This window comes from Lepidochelys kempii, chromosome 3, assembly GCF_965140285.1.
Source record: "Lepidochelys kempii isolate rLepKem1 chromosome 3, rLepKem1.hap1, whole genome shotgun sequence".
Lineage (NCBI taxonomy): Eukaryota > Metazoa > Chordata > Testudines > Cheloniidae > Lepidochelys > Lepidochelys kempii.
Window position 1 is genome coordinate 77,907,227 of NC_136382.1, and position 23,631 is coordinate 77,930,857.

General features: G+C 39.6%; 1 protein-coding gene across 9 annotated transcripts in view; it reads right to left on the minus strand.

Moving 5' to 3' along the window:
* ASCC3 (activating signal cointegrator 1 complex subunit 3) overlaps positions 1-23,631 on the minus strand; it is a 508,218-nt gene that overhangs the window by 431,030 nt on the left and 53,557 nt on the right. For all 9 annotated transcript variants that reach the window (XM_073336864.2, XM_073336863.2, XM_073336867.2 and 6 more), the window contains one exon: positions 492-612. In XM_073336864.2, coding sequence (XP_073192965.2) covers positions 492-612 — 121 coding nt within the window. The remainder of the gene's footprint in view (positions 1-491; positions 613-23,631) is intronic.

Below are 23,631 nucleotides of genomic sequence, written 5' to 3' on the forward strand. Positions count from 1 at the left end.
TGAGTGCTCAGACATTTTTTCTTTACTTTATAACACTGATTTAAAATTAATTATTTATAATGCAAGGCAATGTACTTTATAAAAACAAATCCCTGTATGCCACCTTGACCTTTCTTCACACATCATTCTTTTGAATGGTGGCTATAATGCAAAGGTACTACTCTCCTGTGACTTGTATTTGAGCAATAGGAGCATGCGGTGAAAGCAACAAGAAGAATAACCAAACATCGACTCAGCTGAATGACAATCTGGTGAAGAAGGACCAACACAATGTCTATGGTAAAAAATGAGCACTAGAGAGTAAAACGAAAGAGACTATTTTTTTAATTCAAAATTAGAGGCAAGCAAAGCATGCTCCCTTCTTCAATATATTCATATAGTGAAAACTTTTTAATGGGATAAAGAAAACTTGTTTGATTTATCTAATCAGACAGTTTAAAACAAAAACTCTGACTTCTATTGATTTTGAAAAGATTTCAACAGTTTCTTACCTTGTAGAGACTGCAGCTTGTAATCATTTGGCCAGGACAGAGATCTCTCCACAATCATAGTCCTATTCTGTAGGAGTTTCTCTATGAGTTCAAAGCCCTCAGGGCCTAACAGCTCAAATAACTAAGGAAAAATAGAAAACAAAAAGATCATGCTCCTAAAACATTTTTCCACAAATTAGAACAAGAGTTTATAAACTAAGAGTCTATAATAATTTTGCCCTGGGTAACACTGTATTTGTTTGAGATTTAAACAAAAGTAATTGTCCAAAATAGGTCACACCTCGTATTCATCCTGTGCTTTCACTACTTCTGTCAATTTTAGAACAGAAAGCACTCACATTTTATGATGAGTGGCAATATAAATCCAAAGAGAGGGAGAGAGGATTAGGAATTGTTCTGGCCACAAAATTCCCCTACCTCGCCAGGGATAAATAGAGCCAACTTAAATTCACAGGGGAAAGAGGACACCTGATCAAAGGAACACTAGACCCTGCCACACTTGCACTAAGAAGTATCTTACACCACAGTTTGTCCAATTTTCTTCAATGGGACAATGTGGAGTACTGTATTACTCTATGTGAGATACGGTGGCAGATCTGGCCCTAATAGTAAGTCATGAATTATGTATTCTCTTTTCTGCACAGCAAGTTCTACTTGGTGTTGACTTTTCTAATGTAACAAAAGCCCTATGTTTCTCCTCAATCTCTCTGTTTTGGTCATTGGGTCTTATATGCAATGCCTCAGATTTTTTTGCTGTCTGCCATGTTGCCTTCTGGGTCTGATCCAAATGTCATTGAAGTAAATGAAAAGAATCTTACTTCAGTGGGCTTTCTATCAGGCCCAAGGAAAGTATCCACGTTTTTCCATATTGCATTAAAAGATATCACGGAGATCAACATGCCCATTAGCATGGATCTGAGAACAATGAAAAAGCATTCAGTTTTCTTACAAGAAGACTTTTAATAAAAATAGAAGTAAATAGAAATAAAGAAATCCCCCCTGTAAAATCAGGATGGTAGATACCTTACAGGGTAATTAGATTCAAAACATAGAGAACCCCTCGAGGCAAAACCTTAAGTTACAAAAAAGACACACAGACAGAAATAGTTATTCTATTCAGCACAGTTCTTTTCTCAGATTATGATTTTTTTAAATGGCTAACATGTACCTAACTAGATTACTTACTAAAAGTTCTAAGACTCCATTCCTGGTCTATCCCTAGCCAAGACAGAATATAGACAGACTACAGACAGACACACAGACCCTTTGTTTCTCTCCCTCCTCCCAGCTTTTGAAAGTATCTTGTCTCCTCATTGGTCATTTTGGTTAGGTGCCAGCGAGGTTACCTTTAGCTATTTAACCCTTTACAGGTGAGAGGGGCTTTCCCCTGGCCAGGAGGGATTTCAAAGGGGTTTACCCTTCCCTTTATATTTACGACACTCCCGTAAATGTAAACAAACTTGTTTGTCTTAGCAATTGGTTGAACAAGAAGTAGGACTGAATGGAATTGCAGGAACTAAATTTTACATTGTTTTGTTTTTGAGTGTAGTTATGTAACAAAAAAAAAATCTGCATTTGTAAGGGAACCTGAGAGGCAGTGACCATGAGATGGTCGAGTTCAGGATCCTGACACAAGGAAGAAAGAGCAGCAGAATACGGACCCTGGACTTCAGAAAAGCAGGACTTTGATTCCCTCAGGAACTGATGGGCAGAATCCCCTGGGAGAACAACATGAGGGGAAAAAGGAGGCCAGGAGTGCTGGCTGTATTTTAAAGAATCCTTATTGAGGTTACAGGGACAAATCATCCTGATGTGTAGAAAGAATAGTAAATATGGCAGGTGACCAGCTTGGCTCCACAGTGAAATCCTTGCTGATCTTAAACACAAAAAAGAAGCTTACAAGAAGTGGAAAATTGGACAAACGACCACGAAGGAGTATAAAAATATTGCTCGGGCATGCAGGAGTGAAATCAGGAAGGCCGAATCACACTTGGAGTTGCAGCTAGCAAGAGAGGTTAAAAGTAACAAGAAGGGTTTCTTCAGGTATGTTAGCAACAAGAAGAAAGTCAAGGGAAGTGTGGGCCCCTTACTGAACGAGGGAGGCAACCTAGCGACAGAGGATGTGGAAAAAGCTAATGTACTCAATGCTTTTTTTGCCTCTGTCTTCATGAACAAGATCAGCTCCCAGACTGCTGCACTGAGCAGCACAGCATGGGGGGGAGGTGACCAGCCCTCTGTGGAGAAAGAAGTGGTTTGGGAATATTTAGAAAAGCTGGACAAGCAAAAGTCCATGGGGCCGGATGCACTGCATCCGAGAGTGCTAAAGGAATTGGCGGATGTGATTGCAGAGCCATTGACCATTATCTTTGAAAGCTCATGGCGATCAGGGAAGGTCCCGGACGACTGGAAAAAGGCTAATGTAGTGCCCATCTTTAAAAAAGGGAAGAAGGAGGATCCGGGGAACTACAGGCCAGTCAGCCTCACCTCAGTCCCTGGAAAAATCAGGCAGCAGGTCCTCAAGGAATCAATTCTGAAGCACTTAGAGAAGAGGAAAATGATCAGGAACAGTCAGCATGGATTCACCAAGGGCAAGTCATGCCTGACTAATCTAATTGCCTTCTGTGACAAGATAACTGGCTCTGTGGATGAGGGGAAAGCAGTGGACGTGTTGCTCCTTGACTTTAGCAAAGCTTTTGACACGGTCTCCCACAGTATTCTTGCCAGCAAGTTAAAGAAGTATGGGCTGGATGAATGGACTATAAGGTGGATAGAAAGCTGGCTAGATAGTCAGGCTCAACGGGTAGTGATCAATGGCTCCATGTCTAGTTGGCAGCTGGTATCAAGGGGAGTGCCCCAAGGATCGGTCCTGAGGCCGGTTTTGTTCAATATCTTCATTAAGGATCTGGAGGATGGCGTGAATTGCACCCTCAGCAAGTTTGCAAATAACACTAAACTGGGAGGAGAGGTAGATACGCTGGAGGGTAGGGAACAGAGGGCCCTAGACAAATTAGAGGATTGGGCCAAAAGAAATCTGAAGAGGTTCAGCAAGGACAAGTGCAGAGTCCTGCACTTAGTACGGAAGAATCCCATGCACCGCTACAGACTAGGGACCGAATGGCTCGGCAGCAGTTCTGCAGAAAAGGACCTAGGGGTTACAGTGGATGAGAAGCTGGATAGGAGTCAACAGTGTGCCCTTGTTGCCAAGAAGGCCAATGGCATTTTGGGATGTATAAGTAGAGGCATTGCCAGCAGATCGAGGGACGCGATCACTCCCCTCTATTCGACATTGTGAGGCCTCATTTGGAGTACTGTGTCCAGTTTTGGGCCCCACACTACAAGAAGGATGTGGAAAAATTGAAAAACGTCCAGTGGAGGGCAACAAAAATAATTAGGGGACTGGAAAACATGACTTATGAGGAGAGCCTGAGGGAACTGGGATTGTTTAGTCTGCGGAAGAGAAGAATGAGGGGGGATTTGATAGCTGCTTTCAACTACCTGAAAGGGGGTTCCAAAGAGGATGGATCTAGACAGTTCTCCCCGGTAGCAGATGACAGAACAAGGAGTAATGGTCTGAAGTTACAGTGGGGGAGGTTTAGGTTGGATATTAGGAAAAAAAATTTCACTAGGAGGATGGTGAAGCACTGGAATGCATTACCTAAGGAGGTGGTGGAATCTTCTTCCTTGGAAGTTTTTAATGTGAGGCTTGACAAAGCCCTGGCTGGGATAATTTAGTTGGGCATTGGTCCTGCTTTGAGCTGGGGGTTGGACTAGATGACCTCCTGAGGTCCCTTCCAACCCTGATACTCTAGGATTCTATAATTCTAAGTTACACTTTCATGATAAAGAGATTGCACTACAGTACTTGTATGAGGTGAATTGAAAAATACTATTCCTTTTGTTTATTATTTTTACAGTGCAAATATTTCTGATAAAAATAATATAAAGTGAGCACTGTACACTTTTTATTCTGTGTTGTAGTAGAAATCAATATATTTGAAAACGTAGAAAAACATCCAAAAAATTTAATAAATTTCAATTGGTATTCTATTGTTTAAAAGTGCAATTAATCACAATTAATTTTTTAAATCATAGTTAATTTTTTGAGTTAATCGCATGAGTTAACTGCCATTAATCGAAAGCCCTAAGTCTGGAAAGTGACTGTAACCTGGAACTAATCTAAATTTGGGGTTGATGAGGTGTAGAAGAACACTACTTTGTTAAAAAACAAATATCAGAATAAAGAAATGAACAAAAAAATATATGTTGGTATCTCTACCAGAGCTTGATTATGAAAATTTTATCAACTGACTGCAGTATCTTTTACCCAACCTATTAAGAACCCCTTTCTCTTTTTTAATATTGCCCCTTCAACACAGGAGCTTTTGCCCCTTGGTTGGTCTGTATTTCCATATCCATAGGTAATTATGTAATTTATAAAGCACATAATGCCTTCCCCCAAAAAAATACAAATTATTTAAAGGTTTCAGAGTAGCAGCCGTGTTAGTTTGTATCCGCAAAAAGAAAAGGAGTACTTGTGGCACCTTAGAGAGACTAACTAATTTGAGCATAAGCTTTCATGAGCTACAGCTCACTCACGAAAGCTTATGCTCAAATAAATGTTAGTCTCTAAGGTGCCACAAGTACTCCTTTTCTTTTTGGAGTTATTTGAAGTGAAGGGAAGGGTATACTCCTGTAACAAATAACTTTTACTCTCATCACACTTAACACTATCTCAAATACAGAATTTAAATAAAAAAAGAACTTAAGGAACACTTTGCAATTTAATGGATGACAACCTGGGTAAAAATACAGTGATAACGTTTCTTAGATGATTTAGACAAAGCTGCATTCTGTAGACTTCCTTGCATATGAAACTTTCCCTAAATTGATGTAAGTTTAACTGAAACCACCATAAATTAATCAGTTACAGAAAAACTGGACAGACTGTTTTGACTTACAGTACAAGACTTATATGAGATACTATCCAATATAAGTAGAAAGAAGTAACACATTTTATTTCCTAATACCTTTTGCTCTCAATAAATACCCTTTTTCAGTGTCCTTCTGACAGTCATCCAATGGAATAATGTGTCTCAGAACAATTTTAAAAGATTTGTTTCAAAGGTGTCTCCAGCTTCTTCAACAAATCCACAAGAAAATATCTTGCTGTATTTGACAATAAGATGCTAACAGATCCATCAAAGTCTACAGAAAGTTCTAATACTTAGAATTCTTGTTGAAGATAAGCAAAGGGAGACATTCTTCTAACATTAACTACTAACCAATAAAACAAATTAGAAATCTGAATCACTCCTGGGGAAATTCTGCATCACTGCGCGTATGCAGAGTTCATGTTGTCCGCAGATTTCTTTGCTTTCCTGCAGAAAAATTATTTCTGAAAGGAAAGCAAAGGGAAGCTGCAAGAGTGATCATGTGACCCTCACCGGAAGCACAGGCAGGGTGGCTTGGGCGCCTGGAGCAGCTAGTAGAGAGGTAAGTCACCACAGGGCGGGGGGGAGGGGAGAGGGACAGGAGGGCGCTGGGCAGTCGTGCGAGAGACACAGATAGACAGACACTGTCCTTCTTGCTTGCTATTGCAGCATGCTCAGCATGGAGGGGCAGGGCTTCAGGGTGTTTCTGAGGCGGTAGGCATGGAATAGGCTCTATCCCCTCAGGCAGAGCAGAATGTAGCAGCCTGCGTGCTTAGTGAATTGTTCCCATTGCTTTTGTTAATTCCTCCAGGAGTATAAAACAGGTGTTAAAGTTTTAAAGCTCCTTCACATTGCCAAAGGGGTGTAATGGACAGTATGGCCCTATAAATGCTTATGGTGCTTTCGTGATTAGATCTGGTCTAAATTTTTTGACTGGAAAATTTCCCATCAAAATGTGCTCTATTGAACAGTTTGCTACTGACCTTTCTGGAGATGGTCAGTAGCCAATATAAATTGTGAGTTTGATTCCCCAGCCCTCACTTGCTCTTCAGTTGCCTGTGATGTAACACTGAGCATATGGCTGCATGTATTTGTTGATTAATAACTAGAATAAAGGGTCAAACCTAGCCACATTACTATTAGGCAAGGGGGGTTGGGGATTTCCTGCAATGCTCCCCACTCATTCTCCATCCATTGTATTGTAGTTTAAATAAATTACCGAAATAATTGAAACCAGAGTGATTATATTGTGTTATTTTGACAAATAAAACATGCAGAATTTTAAAACATTGTGAGCAGAATTTAATTTTTGATACAGAATTCCCCCAGGAGTACTGAATATATGTGTACGAGAAATAATATAGGCACAAGATTAACCCAGCAGCATGTTGAGCCTATAGACCATCAGAATTAGAAATCTCTCAAACTCAGCTGAAAAAGCAGAGTGCCAAAGTGCAAATGACCTTTTAAAAAGAAAGCCCTAAAGACCTACTTAAACTAGAGGAAAAGTTGTTCTGTTATCAGTAATGTGACTCGTTCTACCATGAAGTATCCCCAGCACTATCCTAGGGATCAGCGGATTATAAACATTGAAAAACCTCTAAAGTTAGTGTGCCATCACACTTGCCATTTTTCCCAGCATTGAGAGTAGGTGCAGTTCCAACGTAAGCTGCCAGCTATTTTGGCACTACTGAGTGATTATCTATAAAGGTACTGCACAGATGCCTGAATTAGTACTATGCAATACAAATCCCAGATCCCCACAAAGAAAAAAAAAATGGAGATACCAAAAAACTTTGTTACTAGGAGACAAATACCAATTTCATCTTGTGGCAGGGACAAATATTTAGTTAGAAATGAAAGAAAGCAAGTGACAGTTCTTGCAAAACATCCATTAAAAGGTGAAAGTAATTTTTTGACTGTGGTCAGAATCCAATCATCCATAATAACTGTTAGTATCCTGGGATAAGTAAATTTATAAACAGCTACAGTAGGCATAGCAACAATTTTTCCAGAAAGTCACAAATGCAGATGTTCACCTTGACAAGAGCATTACAAAACTAACAGCACTGGCAACTATGGAATAATACAATATGGAATGATACAAAACTACCAAGATAGTTAAGTCCCAGGCAGACTGCGAAGACCTCCAAAAGAATCTCACAAAACTGGGTGACTGGGCAACAAAATGGCAGATGAAATTTAATGTTGATAAATGCAAAGTAATGCACATGGAAAAACATAATCCTAACTATACATACATGATAGGGTCTAAATTAGCTGTTACCACTCAAGAAAAAGATCTTGGAATCATTGTGGATAGTTCTCTGAAATCACCCACTCAATGTGCAGCGGCAGTCAAAAAAGCAAACAGAATGTTGGGAATCATCAAGAAAGGGATAGATAATAAGATAGAAAATATCTTGTTGCCTCTATATAAATCCATGGTACGCCCTCAGCTTGAATACTGCATGCAGATGTGGTCACCCCATCTCAAAAAATATATACTGGAATTGGAAAAGGTTCAGAAGAGGGCAACAAAAATTATTAGGGGTATAGAACAGTTTCCATATGAGGAGAAATTAATAAGATTGGGACTTTTCTGCTTGGAAAAGAGATGACTAAGGGGGGATATGATAGAGGTCTATAAAATCATGAATGGTATAGAGAAAGTAAATAAGGAAGTGTTATTTACTCCTTATAATACAAGAACAAAGGGCCACTGTTCTGTGCTAGGCCGCAGGCCTATCAGGAGTGCTCCGAAAGAACGAGGCCCACACGCAGCAAAGCAACAAGTTATTGGCTTTATTGAAGGTAAGTGACACACCCACAATGGGGACTCCAAGCGTTGCTGTCATGGAGGCGGGGAACCCAGCGCACCGGAGCGCTGCCTTGGACGGAGTCCAAAGAAGGAGTGACTAGCAAGCCATAATAAGCAGTACACACAAACAGCTCATGAATATAAAATTAGGTACTTTCCTAAAGGGGCTTTCCGCAAACTGGCAAAGGGCCATACAGGGCAGACAGAACCGGCCTAAAGCCAGTTATAGCTGGTTATCCATGTCCTACAGTGACGGGTCTGCTCCGAGAAAGCGGAAGTTCCCTAGCTAGGCCATAACAAAGTCTTCCGCCGTCCCTTACAGCCACCAAATGAAATTAGCAGCAGGTTTAAAACAAACACAAGAAAGTATTTTTTCAAGCAACGCACTGTCCACTTGTGGAACTCCTTGCCAGACGGTGTTGTGAAGGCCATACTATAACGGGGTTCAAAAGGGAGCTAGATAGATTCATGGAAGATAGGTCCATCAATGGCTATTAGCCAGGAAGGGCAGGAATGGTGTCCCTAGCTTCTGTTTGCCAGAAGCTGGGATTGAGTGACAGGGCATGGATCACTTGATAACCATCTCTTCATTCCCGTTGGGGCATCTGCCATTGGCCACTGTCAGAGGACAGGATACTGGGCTTGATGGACCTTTGGTCTGACCCAGCATGACAGTTCTTATGTACTAAATACAACTTTAACAGACAGATTTAGCTGACTAGAGTGGAACACTTATTTTAGTTGTTCCATGGTGAAATGAAAGTGCCTAGAAAAACTATTTAAATAGGTCAAGCATCTGATTCACACGGCTTATTAGAGCTGGCTGAGGAAAGGTAATCGCATTTTGCTGCAATATTTTGACGTTTGGTTTTGTTCTGATTAGGAACACAAATTTCAAAATTCTCTTCAAGGGAATTGAATCTCATCAATGGGGCAATCTGCATGGTGGGTTGTTCCAGAGCTACAACCCCTGGAAGCCCTGGGTTCCCTGACTCCAAGGCTGCTCCAGAGATGCAGACTCTAGAAGCCCTGGAGTCCCTTGGCCTCAGGGTAGTCCACAGACCTAGGAAAGATGAGCTGGCAGGAAATCAAGCAGAGTTCCACTGGAAACCTGCCTGGATTCCACTGGAGCTTTGGTAAAATCAAACTGTCTCTGCAAAACATCTTGATTTTGCCAAATCAGCACATTACAATTAAAACATTTTGTTAGCCTTTTTCAAATCAGCTCTCTTGTGAACATTAAACTAGCTGGCAAATCAAATTCTGATATAATTAAATTGTCTCTGCATAATCAAATTTCCTTTAATCAGATCCTCTCCTTCTCTCCCCTTCCTCCCAATCTTACACAACTTTCAGTTTTAAAACTAACTAGTTTCACCTTCCTCTGCAGCACAGTGCACTTGCAGGTTTAAACAAGTGTAAATGGTGAATTCTCTTAACTTAGTCTTTAACCATGATTTGAAGACTTCAGTAACTCAGCCAGAGGTTAGGGTCTATTACAGGAGCGGGTGAGGTTCTGTGGCCTGTAACGTGCAGGAGGTCAGACTAGATCAGTGGCTCTCAAACTTTTGTACTGGTGACCCATTTCACAGAGCAAGCCTCTGAGTGAGTCCCCTTTTTACTTAAAAACACTTTTTCATATATTTAACACCATTATAAATACTGGATGCAAAGCGGGGTTTGGGGTGGAGGCTGACAGCTCGCAACCCCCCATGTAATAACCTTGCGACCCCCAGTGAGTCCTGACTCCCAGTTTGAGAACCACTGGACTAGATGATCAAGATGGTCCCTTCTGACCTTGAAGTCTATGAGTCTAGCTAAAGCAATGAAGTTTATACAGCTCTACCCCGATATAATGTGACCCAACATAACATGGGTTCGCATACAACACGGTAAAGCAGGCCCTTTCTCTCCTGGGTCTGGGAGGCAGGAGCTATGGGGGGCCACTTTTGGGGGCCCCACAGGCCCAGAGTGGCTGGGTGATTGGTGGGGGGCCGTGAGCAGCCCGCTCCGCTTCCCTCACCCCAGCCATGTTGCTCAGGGGAGGGGGCTTGGGGGAAAAGGAATTTCCCCCCCCACCCCGCACTCACCAGCAGTGGCAGAAGCGGAGCAGCCCAGCCCCAGCTCACTCCACTCCACCAGCTCCCAGCCACAGCGCTCTGCTTCCTGCCACCGGTGAGTGTGCGGGGTGTCCTTTCCCCAACCTCCCTGCACTCACCAGCAGTAGGAAGTGGAGCACCACGGCTGGGAGCTGGCGGAGTGGAGCAGGCTGGAGCTGGGCTGCTCTGCTTCCGGTGAGTGCCTGTCAGGGGAGTGGATAGGGGTCGGGGCAGTCAGGGAACAGGGGGTTGGGGTCTCTGGAGAGGGCGGTCAGGGGACAAGGAGCAGGGGGGCCAAAGCAAGTTCTATATAACGCTGTTTCACATATAACACGGTAAAAAATTTTTGGCTCCCGCGGACCGTGTTATATTGGGGTAGAGGTGTATAGTAAAAAAAAAAAAAATCAGTGGTCTCTCTAAAACAGGAGAGTTTATTTAACAGCTTAAAAGTTATTTTTAAATTGCTTTATTTGCCATAGCAAATAAACACACGGTTAGGACCAAAAAAAACAGGACATAAGACACTTCATAAAAGACACCTATCATTAGAAAAATATTCTGTAAGTTACATTTTAAAGAAGACATCAGTAACAGCAAACTGAGGCATGGCTCCTCTGAAGAATTTTATTTGTCAGTTCAGTGATTAGGCCTTTGCTGAACTAGGCCTCACAACATCGCACATATATTCCTTTGGCATTAATTTTGAACTGTGAATCTGGCACAAGGATCCATTGCATGGAGTAAGTTGTAGGATTGTGGTCTTAATTTTTAACACTGATAGCTCTGTTAGTTACATTACAAACATTTGGAATGTCAGACAAGTTATAAGCTGCAATTAAAACAAGTTCAAATCCTGATTCTGCAAAGAAATCTCTAAAAAGACCACATTTACATGGCCCTAATTCTACTTTTGGAACTTCCTGAGTTGTGTATTTAAATGTTCAACCTTACAGTTACTTTAGCAAAGTTTGGAGGCTTCCCCTCCCCCCTCATTTAATTGCTTTTGTTTTTTCCAGGTTTTTCGATTGAACAATGTTCCATTTCCTCTCTACAAAAAACAAGGAGTTATGGATTGTGCATACTCAAATATTTGTTTTACTTAAGTTTAGCATGGGCAACAGTATTCACAGAGGCTTGGTCATATTCCACATCTGAAGTTTTCACTTCTCTTTCAGTGACTTAGGCACAAAGTTAATTTTCTTTAAAAAAACATTTTCTCCACTCAACTCAAAAACTGAGAAAAATAAAACATTTATACATATAAAAATCACCGCTGGCATAAGAATATCTATATTGTTATGATTTCAGCCAAAAAGCTTAATTTCTCAGAAGGCTACAAACTATTTTTAAAGGTTTTGAATGGAAAACCCTTCCTTACTGAAAACAGAGATGACTTGATAACAGCGTACAAATACCTTCACAGGGAGAAAATAACAGGTACTAAAGGGCTTTTTAATCTAGCAGAAAAAGGCACAACAAGAATCAATGGCTGGAAACTGAAACTAGACAAATTCAAATCAGAAGTTAGGCACATATTAACAGTGAGGGCAGGGGTGAAAGTGGGCCGGTAGCTGACGCAGCGCTTTAACATCATTGCCCCTTTTGCCCCCCGGGCCTCCAACTGGGAGCAGGTGGGCAAAAGGGGCAGCTGCCTCGGGGCCAGCAATTTAAAAGGGCCTGGGGCTCCAGTGGCTGCCATGGTACCTTCAGCCTAGAGCCCCGGGCCCTTTTAAAATCGCCGCCGTAACCCCAGGAGGCCAGCGTGACTGGACTGGCTTGGGGAGGCTGACCCCCCAAACCCCGCCCCTTCCACCTGAGGCCCTGCCCCTTCCAGGAGCCCGCTCTGCGACCCCGTACCAGTAAGAATTTTATATTACTTTCATGTCTGAGTGAGGGTGATAGCCCATTGGAACAAACTACTAAGAGAAGTGGTGGTTTCTCCATCTCCTCATGTCTTCAGATCAAGACTGGATGCATTTCTGGGAGATATGCTTTTGTCAAAACACAAATTACACTTTGGTCAAACAAGCTATTGGGCTCAACAGAAGGGAAACTGGGTGAAATATAATGGCCTGCAATATACAGTCAGACTATGATCTAATTGTTCCTTTTTGCTTTAAATGCTACAAAATTATTCACTATGTAGTGTGGAAGTATAACATTGTATAAGTATAACGTTGTATAAGGGGACATGCTGGATACATTGTATATGAGAGGGCATGCCAAAACATGTTACAAAGTATCTGAGGGAGCACACCTAGGGACAGTTAGCTTTTGAATGGAGAAGCAATTAAGATAGAGCCAGCACATCTAAGAAGCAGGCATCAGAATGGAAGGTGTGAAGGGCAATTAGTTAAGTTAACTGGAAGCTGTTAAAGGAGATTGTTAAGGGTGGCAGGTAATTGAAGATACGTGACTGGTCTCAGGGATCTCGAAGGGTGGTGACTAAAATCTTTTTCTTCTTTTGTCTGTAACTTCTCTGTAACTTGTTCTCCAAAAAACTATATAAATTAAAAGACACAAGCCCCACTCGGGGGGCTCACTTCTAAATGTATTAGCAGAGCAGCTTTGCTAATAAAACAGAGTGGTCTGATAAATTGTGAGTCTGAGTCAAACTTTGACAGTAGCATTTGCTATTTTGAACATTACAAGTACCAATGGAATGTTATTCTAAAATGAAGAAAAAAGAAAGAGTCCCTGTATTTTACAGTAATATGTTACTAGGTAACCAAGAATAAGTGTTCCTGCCTTACAATAAACTATGTGGCACCTTGAAAAGAGCCCAATTTGTACCACTCTGAACACTACTAAGAAATGAAAATTACATTGCCTCAAATTTGTTCTATTCAGTTCTAGTCACTCTTTTTGCCATTATCGTAGCTTCTTGATATTAGGTTACACTTTGATATCTATCTGCAGAGAAAAGGACTACAAATTTCCATTTTGTATTTTTTTTTTTTATTTGAGGGTTTTATTTGTTTTGTTTACCTGGAAACTCTGCACTCAAGGAGTTCCCTAATAAGCACACCTAAAATGGACAGAGAAGATATTCCCTTGCTCTTTCTCAAAAAGCAAATGTAATAACTTTTCATAGATTAGGTCTTAGAGTAGCAGCCGTGTTAATCTATATTCGCAAATAAGTACTCGAAAAGGAGTACTTGTGGCACCTTAGAGACTAACAAATTTATTTGAGCATAAGCTTTCATGAGCTACAGCTCACTAGGATCCAAGGCAGTAAGGTGAAATCTTGGCACCTATTGAAGTCAATGGAAAAACTTCCATTATATACCTCTCTTTCAGGCTAAATTCAATAAATACAAAGTGCTAAATAAGGATTAATTATCATCAAATTGTAGTCACCCAATATAATTTGGGAAGTTTCTAATTCAACAACCTCTTGCCCAAATCACTTTAAATTTTGTAGACATATTCTACAATTCCACCTGCAGCCTGACAATTTTGAGACTGATTTTATGTAACTTTGTGGATTTTAGCAAAAGGGGACAAATCAGGGTTAAAATGGGACTTTAGTTATGGATAGACTGAATTTTTAAATCATGGAATAAGATGAAGTAGAGATTTTTTTAGTCCAATTTTATTTGTTTTTTTACAGCATATTTACTTGAATCTTGCTGCCAGAAGGTATCACAAGATTGAAGTATGTGTAGGAGCAGGATTTTATATTTGTACTATAAGAATTAATGTATGTCTTGATTTCATTTTATCAGCCACCCCATTGGAAAACAGAAAGGAATAACCCTCTGGGACATTGGTAGAAATGCAACTGACAGACTGACAGTGTCTGTACTGATGTTAAGGCAGGGACAGACCAGAACAATCCTTATGACTGATTATGGTCACCCTTTTGTTTTAGGATAAGTTATGTCTACTATGTATTACAATACTTCCCATATGTATTACAAATTAGGCACTCTAGTTAAATATACATTTCTTTGTTTTAAGGTTTAGTAAGTGACAAGGTCTTGTATTGTCAAAAAGAAAAGGAGTACTTGTGGCACCTTAGAGACTGTTAAGGAGATTAGAGGAAGGTTTAATTTACAATGGCTTTCTTGCACAACATAAAAAGTGTTGTATACCTTTGAAGGTCTCTGTAGAACACTGTGTGAATGAGGAATGCACGAATCAGGAAAAGATAAGGTGTGAAGGCCATTGTTATAGCCAGATGGTTAAGAAGGAGTGAAGAGACTTAAGGACATCAGAGAACCATTAACACGCATCCATAATGAAGGAAGGGCAGATTGAGGACCCTGAGGTGAAGGCTGGCACCCCTAAAGACAGGACAATTGATTAAATGGGAACTAGGACAGGATGACCCTCTTGGAGGTGTATTAGAATGTTTACATCAAAAAGATACACCAATTAAGAAGTAACCAGTCACAAATCAACAGAGGGGAAAAAAAAGGACTATAAGAACAGGGTGCTTGGCCATGGGACTTTGGGTTCGTCCTGCCACACTCCAGAAACATCAGATAGTGACCGACAGAGCCCTGCTCCCCTCTGCGACCAATCTGGCTGGCAAGTAGATTGATTCAGACTCTGGGATGGTAACTAACTGAATGCATCCAATGAAGTGAGATGCAGCTCACGAAAGCTTATGCTCAAATAAATTGGTTATTCTCTAAGGTGCCACAAGTATTCCTTTTCTTTTTGCGAATACAGACTAACACGGCTGCTACTCTGAAACTCTTATTAGAGGCATTTTATAAAAAGCTTTTTGAAAGTCTAAGTAAGCAATACCGACAAGCTTTACTACCATTTTGAAGTATGGGTCTCACTAATTTTGGCTCTAGAATGCCTATTTATATGATCAGACATCTGTAAATAGTAAACCTGAATTTTTAAAGAAAACAAAACTTTAACTTGTTTAATTTTATATATTCTTTTCTCTTTTCCTGCTTCTCTCTTCATATTTGAAGGCATGGGCTGCGTGTGTTGTTTTGAAGATGTACGAGGAAGGGCTCATGCTAGGCAACTGACTGGCAGAGTCATGCTATTAAGCAGATAGTTTGCTTTGCAAGCATCAAGAGTGTCCTTCCATCTCTCCTAAGAAACCAAATTAAGTGGCGTTTGAGTGCTAAGTATTGAGGGTAGAACTCGAGGAGTGAGGAAGCCACAGTGAGAGCAGAGAAAGTGTGTTCACCTAAACAGATCTTGGGCTGGTGGTGAGAGCAGGTTCCTTTTATTTCCGGTAGCTTTCTCTTCTTCCCAAATGACAGCATCATTTTAATATTGTATATCAGAAAGGAGAGAGCTTATTTTCAGTTACAACTGTTGTAACAGTTTGACCCCTTCAGGATATACTTAACAAAATTTTATACTAGTTTGTATTTACTCTATCGCTTTTTCCCCAGAATGAGTTGAGACACGCTAGATAGTTGATAGATAATTGATATTTCGCTGGACTCCTTTTTCCCTGGACTCCTTTTCTGAGCATGAACAATTGTTTCCAAACCTGACTGGGGACAAAACAAATAACAGATACATATGTTATACTTATAAGAAGCACACAGGCTCTTTATAGGGGAGAGGCAGCATGCCGTATTTATTGAGAATACAACAGTTCTCATATGCTTTTCAATCTCTCTCTCTCTCACACACTCTCACACCCCATGCACACAGTCCTGCCAGTTGATGTTTATAGGTTTCAGTGTAGTAACCGTGTTAGTCTGTATTCGCAAAAAGAAAAGGAGTACTTGTGGCACCCTAGAGACTAACAAATTTATCTGAGCATAAGCTTTCATGAGCTATAGCTCACTTCATCGGATGCATTCAGTGTATTAAGAGTATTGAAGAAAATAGCCATGACGAGGTGCAAAGGTCTGGCATGAATTAAAAATAGGGTAAGCAACAGGAAATAGTCTCAAAATGAAAGGAAAAGTACAAGGAATGTCAATCCTGGACACAATATTTAAAATATTAACTAGTCATTAGACTGCTTCACAAATGTACCAGTTATGTAGAGAAATGTTCCAAGTACTGTCATATATGGTATAGCAAATAGGTAACTTTGAAATACTAATATTCCACTGGGAATCAGCGCTTGAAAACATTTGTTGTGAGAAGATTAATGAGTTAACACAGGAAGTGGGCTGACAAAATTGTGAAAGACAAGAATTTGAGAAACACAAATGAAATTAAAATATATAGGGTTGCAGACAAAATTTAACTTGAATAAACACAGTAAGAGACATGCAAAATTATCTAAATTTCTCAAGCCCTAAAGTGTCTCCATTTATCAAGATCCTCTAAGAGAAAAGATTTGTGCATTATGTGAATACGAATGTCAACTCAGTGCCCAGAAGTAATTTTTAAAAAGTAAATAATAAGCACTAAAAAAAACAATAGAAAAAACAGAAAACATTAGGACACTATGTTGAATAATGATGTAACTGTCTCTGGAGTTCTTTGCCAATTTTATTCACTAGAAAGGTCTCTGAAGATAATTAGTAGTAATGATGGGATTTTTGGAAGATAAGAGATTGCAAAGACAGACAGTTTATCCTGAAAAGAAGGCATTGGAAGGAATTTAAGGTGTTTTAAAATGATGAATATGAGCAATCCCTCCTCCTTACCATGTCTCAGCTACAAGAACAAGAACTCTTAAAAATACATTTTCATGTTTGTTTGTTTTTTTAAAAAGAAACACTTACACGGTGTAGAGCTGAAGTGTGGAATTCACTGACATAGTTGGTCATTGAGACAAATACTGAATGTAGATTTCATAAAGGGCTGGATAATTTTACATCCACTAAAATTTGTAGCTATGAAAGCTGAAATTAAAAGCATGATCAAATGTTCTGCTGCAGCAAAAGAGTTTGTCATCTTCAGGGGGTCAGAAATGTATTGTCCTTTCCTCTCCCCCATCATCAGAATTAAACCATATACAACTCTGTAAGTGCACTGTGCAGTTTTTAATATTTTTTTTTCCTGATTCATCAGGCATTAGACACTACTAAAAGAAAGATGTTAAATTAAACGACTCAATGGCAAATCTCGTTCCCTGCAGCCAGAACCAGAACATCTCAAAAGAAAATCCTTGTCAGTATATGAATATATATTGCACAGAGATGCAGAAGCCATACTAATACAAAATGTGCCAATTTCCACTTCTGGAGAACACTGGGAACCTTTTCAATCATGCATTGTATAAAAGTAGTTTGACTTGACTGGCTCCAGCAGTGGTACTCCACCTGTGATTCCCAATGTCTCTTTTGAGCTCTGTGAGTCCACATGTCTGAGAATAGCCACTGGACAAGTAGAACATCATTCTGAAATTATTTTGCAATATGTTCATAGTGATGTTGTATGACTATAATGCTTCTCAGGCATGTTTACAATCAATGTTAACACTAATGCAATAAGCTTTCCAGCTCCTCAAGGCTGAAGACCGCTTGTTTAGGTCCTAACAAGCACATTTCCACATAGTGAAGATCTTTCAGACCAATTGAACTATGCATTAGGGTTCTGGGAAGTGAAGTTTCACATATTACCATTAACTTTAGTAATTAATAACTCAGTTATTGCAAGGCTATGATATAACTAGAAAACCATTGCCTAGAATCTGAAAGATGTTAACAATGTTTTCTTGGCTAACAAAAATTGCCAATATTTACAAAACATTTGTATTACACTCTATTGCTATTTTCCCCTCTATTAGTGTACCTTTTTTTCCAAAGTTGTATTCTGTTGGTGTGTCACTCCCACACTAAGTATGCCACATACTGCTTATTATTTTGTATTACAGATCTACATCTGGACAGACTAGCACTTTGATGCATTATTTCAGTTTTTCTGCCCTTCATTTCACATTCTATCCTCATTACATTCTATTCCCTATACAGCAAAGGCCTAGCAAACCTTTTAGCAATTTTTAAAGCTCACTCTACCATTATGAATGGTTAAGGCGGAGTTAAAATATTCCTTTTGTTAATGGCTTGCCTGTACTAGACAGCCTGTGTCAAAAGGTTCTTCACATCTGATGGAACACCAATGTAATTTTGTAAGCATAATCATTGCTAAAAGTATTCATTGGCATATGGTTTTAATAATCTAATTACTTGTCACCACTTTATGCCACTATTTATAGATGGATATGTTGATATAAATAGAGTTGATTTAACTTTGGATTGCTTCCAGCCTAGATGAAGTTGCTGTATTTAAGAAAAAAGTATCTGCATGACTGTGTACATGTCCATTTTTAAGTGCTTTCAGCAACATTTCGTCAACCTTTAAAGTACAACAGTTTGTCTAGCATCCCGGAATATTATGTTTTTGTTTTGAAAATGGTTACGTGTTAGCACATCATATAGCATGTTTATATGCTGCAGCTTCTTAAGATTCACCCTTAGAAGATAAAAGGAAGCTCACTGACTTTCCTGCTATCTCAAACTCAACTTTTAAATTCCTAGGGGAATACCACTTGACTCAGGTACCTTCAATTCTTATCTTTAAAAAAGTCTCTTAATATTAAGAAGAAAAAAAAATAAATAGGACATTTATGTAACACAAGTGTATCTCATATTCTTTTTACCATTCTTACTTTGAGGTTCCACATAGCTAATCCCAATAACCAGCTGAGGGCTTCTCTCATTAAATATGTATCTGACATTCCCAGATACAATCTAGACTAATGAGCAGCTGTGCTCCCCTTGCCCTGCAATCTTGGTGTTTTACAATGCCTTGCTGAAGGAGTTCCCACCTGTGCTGTCAAAAGCAGCCTTCCAGCATGTAAGCCACACCCTTAATGTTTGTGCAACATGCCAGCCACACCTTCATTACACTCTGGATCTCACCAGCCTTGGTTATATTCCAACACACTCCAGTCTTAAACTTCCCCCCAGAAATGTATGTCCTGCACTGCCTAGCCCTCTCCTTGACAATACAAGTTTACATAAAGTCCGTTATTTCTTTAATGGAAATAAGCCCACAACTTGCCACCCTGAATGGCATTTCCCAAACACTTTTATCTAATCAGTGTATTTAAATAAACAATAAAACAAGTTTATGAACTATAAAGAGAGACTAAGTGACTGAAAGCAGGGTCAGAAATGGTTACAAGAAAATTACAGATAAAACACAACGGGTACCCAAGGCTATGTCTACATTGACAGTTTTGTCAGTGATAGAAAAGCACTAAAAGCGCTGGTTTGTGTTCACATTGTTTTCCACACACATCAGAGTGTGTTTACATATGCAGCACTTGCATCACAGATGAGAGGAGCACACTGTGATAACTATCCCACTACGCACTGCTCCAGGACACAAAGCAAATCATTATTGTGGCAGGGGTGGATGTGTGTGTGTGACAGCCACCAGAAGCAACCAGTCCTGAGGTGGGGAAGGGGGAGACCCCACCTCAGCCCCCGCCTCCCTCCCTGACTCTGCTCAGCACATTCTATTGCATTGATGGAGGCAGCAGGAGCATTCCACAATAATGATTTGTTGTGTGTCCCGGGGCAGTGACATCGCCAGCTGTCAGAATAGAGCTAAAGGGGAAGGGTGCACACCTGCAGGCAGGACTGCTGAGTTTCAAAGAGTGGCCACTCCTGCTCTGCATTGTGGGATGGCTCCGGAGGACAAAAGCAATCAAGAGTCTTCACTGGCACATCCATGCAAAAGCATCAGCGCAAAAAGCAAAAAGACTCTTGTTGCGGTGGTTTTATTTTTGCGCTGAAACTTAGCAGTTTCAGCGCAAAATGGGGATTCCCAGTGAAGACGCTAGCATGGTTTTTACGCAAAAACTGGCAAGTGTAGACATAGCCGAATTTAAATTCTGTTAAAATCAAGGCAAAGTTCTCTCACCACATGCTTTTAGCTGTCTCACTGACTAAACTTCTTAGGTCAGGACCTCTTCCTCCAGAATCCAAGAAATGCTCCCTTTGTCATTTCAAAGACCATGAATGTGATAGGCCGTCTGATGGGGACAACTTTGAAAGAGGGCTTCCTTTGTGTGTTGGTCCCTCCTTTTTATAGAGTCAGTCCTCCTCCTGAAAAACATTCCCAGCTGGGTACCAGGAGACAAAAAGTCTATGGGGAAAGATGTTTCTTGCTGCTTTTTCCGTGATCTATTTGAGCTTCCTTTGTTTCCCTTCTTGCTTAATGACTCCGTTTACTGTTTAAATGCAAATTGAGCAGAACACACATTCCTTTGTTTGAGAAAGATCTGTTTGTCAGCCTTAGTTTGGAATATGTGTTAAACAACACCATACAGTGGAATCTTATAACTTCTATTACAATGGTGCCACACACATTGTATCAGGACAATAATGATGAGCAAATTATGAATTTTCAAATGATACCTCACAAGGCATACTTTGTATAAAGATTATTACAATAGTGTGCAAAGGGTGAATACAGGGGTACAGTCTGTCATAGTATTATATCCAGATAATAAAGTAAAATTGTTGAGATACAGATTGGTCTTTATTTGTTCTGTAAAACAGTATGCACACCTATGGCACTATATTAAGATAATATTAAAAATAAGTTTAGAGGCCTATATATACATATGCAGAATACCTGCCAGTAAATTTTTAATCAAATAAGAAGCATTTTCTTTTTTGCACTGAGTTTAGCTTCATGCAAATCAGAAAGTTGCTTCATAATCCCCTCACTCTCATTAGATCAATAATTGTGGTACTGAATATTAGTACCTGTTATCAATTTGAGGCAGGAACACAACTTTCCCACCTGGAGTAAGCTTTTTAGGTATTCATAGTTTTTACCAAGGAACAACCAGAACGCAACCTAACTCAGTTTTCCACCTTAAAAACAAAGTGAGGAAAATAGCCAAAACATGATTCCCCTGCACTAGTGAACACTATCATTTAATTTGTCTGTTAAATATTTAGTGCATCAGTTACTAGAGCTGTTTACATCAGCTATTTAAAGACTACCTTATTAACACTGTAAATTTGGCTGGATTAAATAAAGGCTGATTAGCTAGTGAGACTTCTGATCCAGGTGGGTATATAGGTATTCCCATGGGTGAGATTTCATAAAAATGTAAGAATAGTGCAACTTTCTTTAAAAACTATTTTATAATAAGAATCACCTTGCACATTGATCTTGTGTTAGTTATTTGGCTGGATCTTCAGAGTTTGAGTTCATCCAACTGGATAGCTAATCCTTATTTGCTGAACAAGTGACATGGCCACTGTCAATTTACTCATTTTATTTTATACATAAAGGAATGGAAAAAAGGGCCCTATTGAAATCACTGGCAAAACTCCCATTGATATCAATGGGGCCAGGATTTCACCCAAGTCGTCTTTACTTATTGTACTTAGTTTTTGCTTTGTATTCAGATTACTTTTTTGAATTTGTCTTTCTCTGGACAATAAGACTAGTCAGTTTTACTACGGTTTATGTTTTCTAGTCAATTTGCTAATTCTCATGCATTAACATTATGCTTTAAAGTTTCAGGTGGTTTTATTTCTTAAACTAGTCTACAAACTTTTTCAAAAGATTATGGAAACTGTTTATTGGCCTCAAATTCTGCAAAACGTGGTATCGGTCATCAAGTACGTAACGAATTGTTGTACTTAACCACTGAAGACAGGACAAGAAGTAGTGAGCTTAAAACGCAGCAAGGGAGATTTAGCTTAGACATTAGGAAAAGATTTCTAAGGTTTCAAAGGTAATTAAACCTTTACCTAATTTAATTAAAGGTAAAGATTTCAAAGGTAATTAAACTATGTTACAAATTACCTAGGGAGGCTGTGGAATCTCTCTCACTGAAAGTTTTTAAGAACAGGTTAGACAAACTGGTTTAACCAGGAGACCTTCAGTGATCTGAAACGCAAAAAAAGAGTCCTACAACAAAAATGGAAACTAAATTGAATGACAAGGGATGAATATAAAACACCACAAGAATATAGGTACAAAATTAGAAAAGTCAAGGCACAAAGTGAGATTAAACTAGCTAGAGTTATAAGGAGTAACAAGAATACATTCTACAAATATATTAGAAGCAAGAGGAAGACCAAGGACAGGGTAGGCCCATTACTCAATGAGGGAGGAAAAGACAACAGAAAATGTGGAAATGGAAGATGTGCTAAATGACTTTGTTTCAGTTGACACCAGAAAGGTTAGTAATGATTGGATGTCTAACATAGCGACCATCAGTGAAAATGAAGTAGTATCTGAAGCTAAAATAGGGAAAGAGCAAGTTAAAAATTACTTAGACAAGTTATATGTCTTCAAGTTGCCAGGGCCTGATGAAATATATCCTTGAATACTCAGGAAGCTAACTGGGGAGATATCTGAGCCATTAGCAATTATCTTCGAAAACCCCTAGAAGACTGAAGAGATTCCAGAGCACTGGAAAAGGGCAAATACAGTACCAATCTATAACACAGGGGATAACAACAACCTGGAGATTTACAGACCAGTCAGCTTAATTTCAGTACCCAGAAACCTAATGGAGCAAATAATCCATTTGCAAAGACCTAGAAGATAATAAGGTGATAAGTAACAGTCAGCATGGATTTGTCAAGAACAAATAGTGTCAAACCAACCGAACTGCTTTCTTTGACAGGATAACAAGCCTTGTGGAAGGAGGAAGCAGTAGATGTGGTATATCTTGACTTTACTAAGGCTTTTGATAATGTCTCTTATGACCTTCTCAAACAAATTAGGGAAATACAAACTAGATGGAGTTACCATAAGGCAGGTGCATAAGTGGTTGGAAAACCATTCCCAGAGCGTAATCATCAGTGGTTCACAGTCAAGCTGGAAGGGCACATTGAGTGGGGTTCTTCAGGAATCGGTTCTGAGTCTTGTTCTGATCAATATCTTCAAGAATTACTTGGATAATGGCATAGAGAATACACTTACAAAGTTTGCAAACAATATCAAGCAGGGAGGGGTTGCAAGTGCTTTGGAGGATAGAATTAAAATTCAAAATGATCTGGACAAACTGGAGAAATGGTCTGAAGTAAATAGGATGAAATTCATTAAGCATAAATATAAAGCACTCCACTCAGGAAGGAACAATCAGTTGCGCACACACAAAATGGGAAAGGACTGCCTAGGAAGGAGTACTGCAAAAAGGAATCTGTGGATCATAGGGGATCACAAGCTAAATATGAATGAACAGTGTAATACTGTTGAAAAAAAAGCAAACATCATTCTGGGATGTACTCGCTGGAATGCTGTACACAAGACACGAGAAGTAAATCTTCCGCTCTACTCTGCTGGTAAGGCCTCAACTGCAGTATTGTGTCCAGTTCTGGGTGCCACATTTCAGGAAAGATGTGGACAAATTG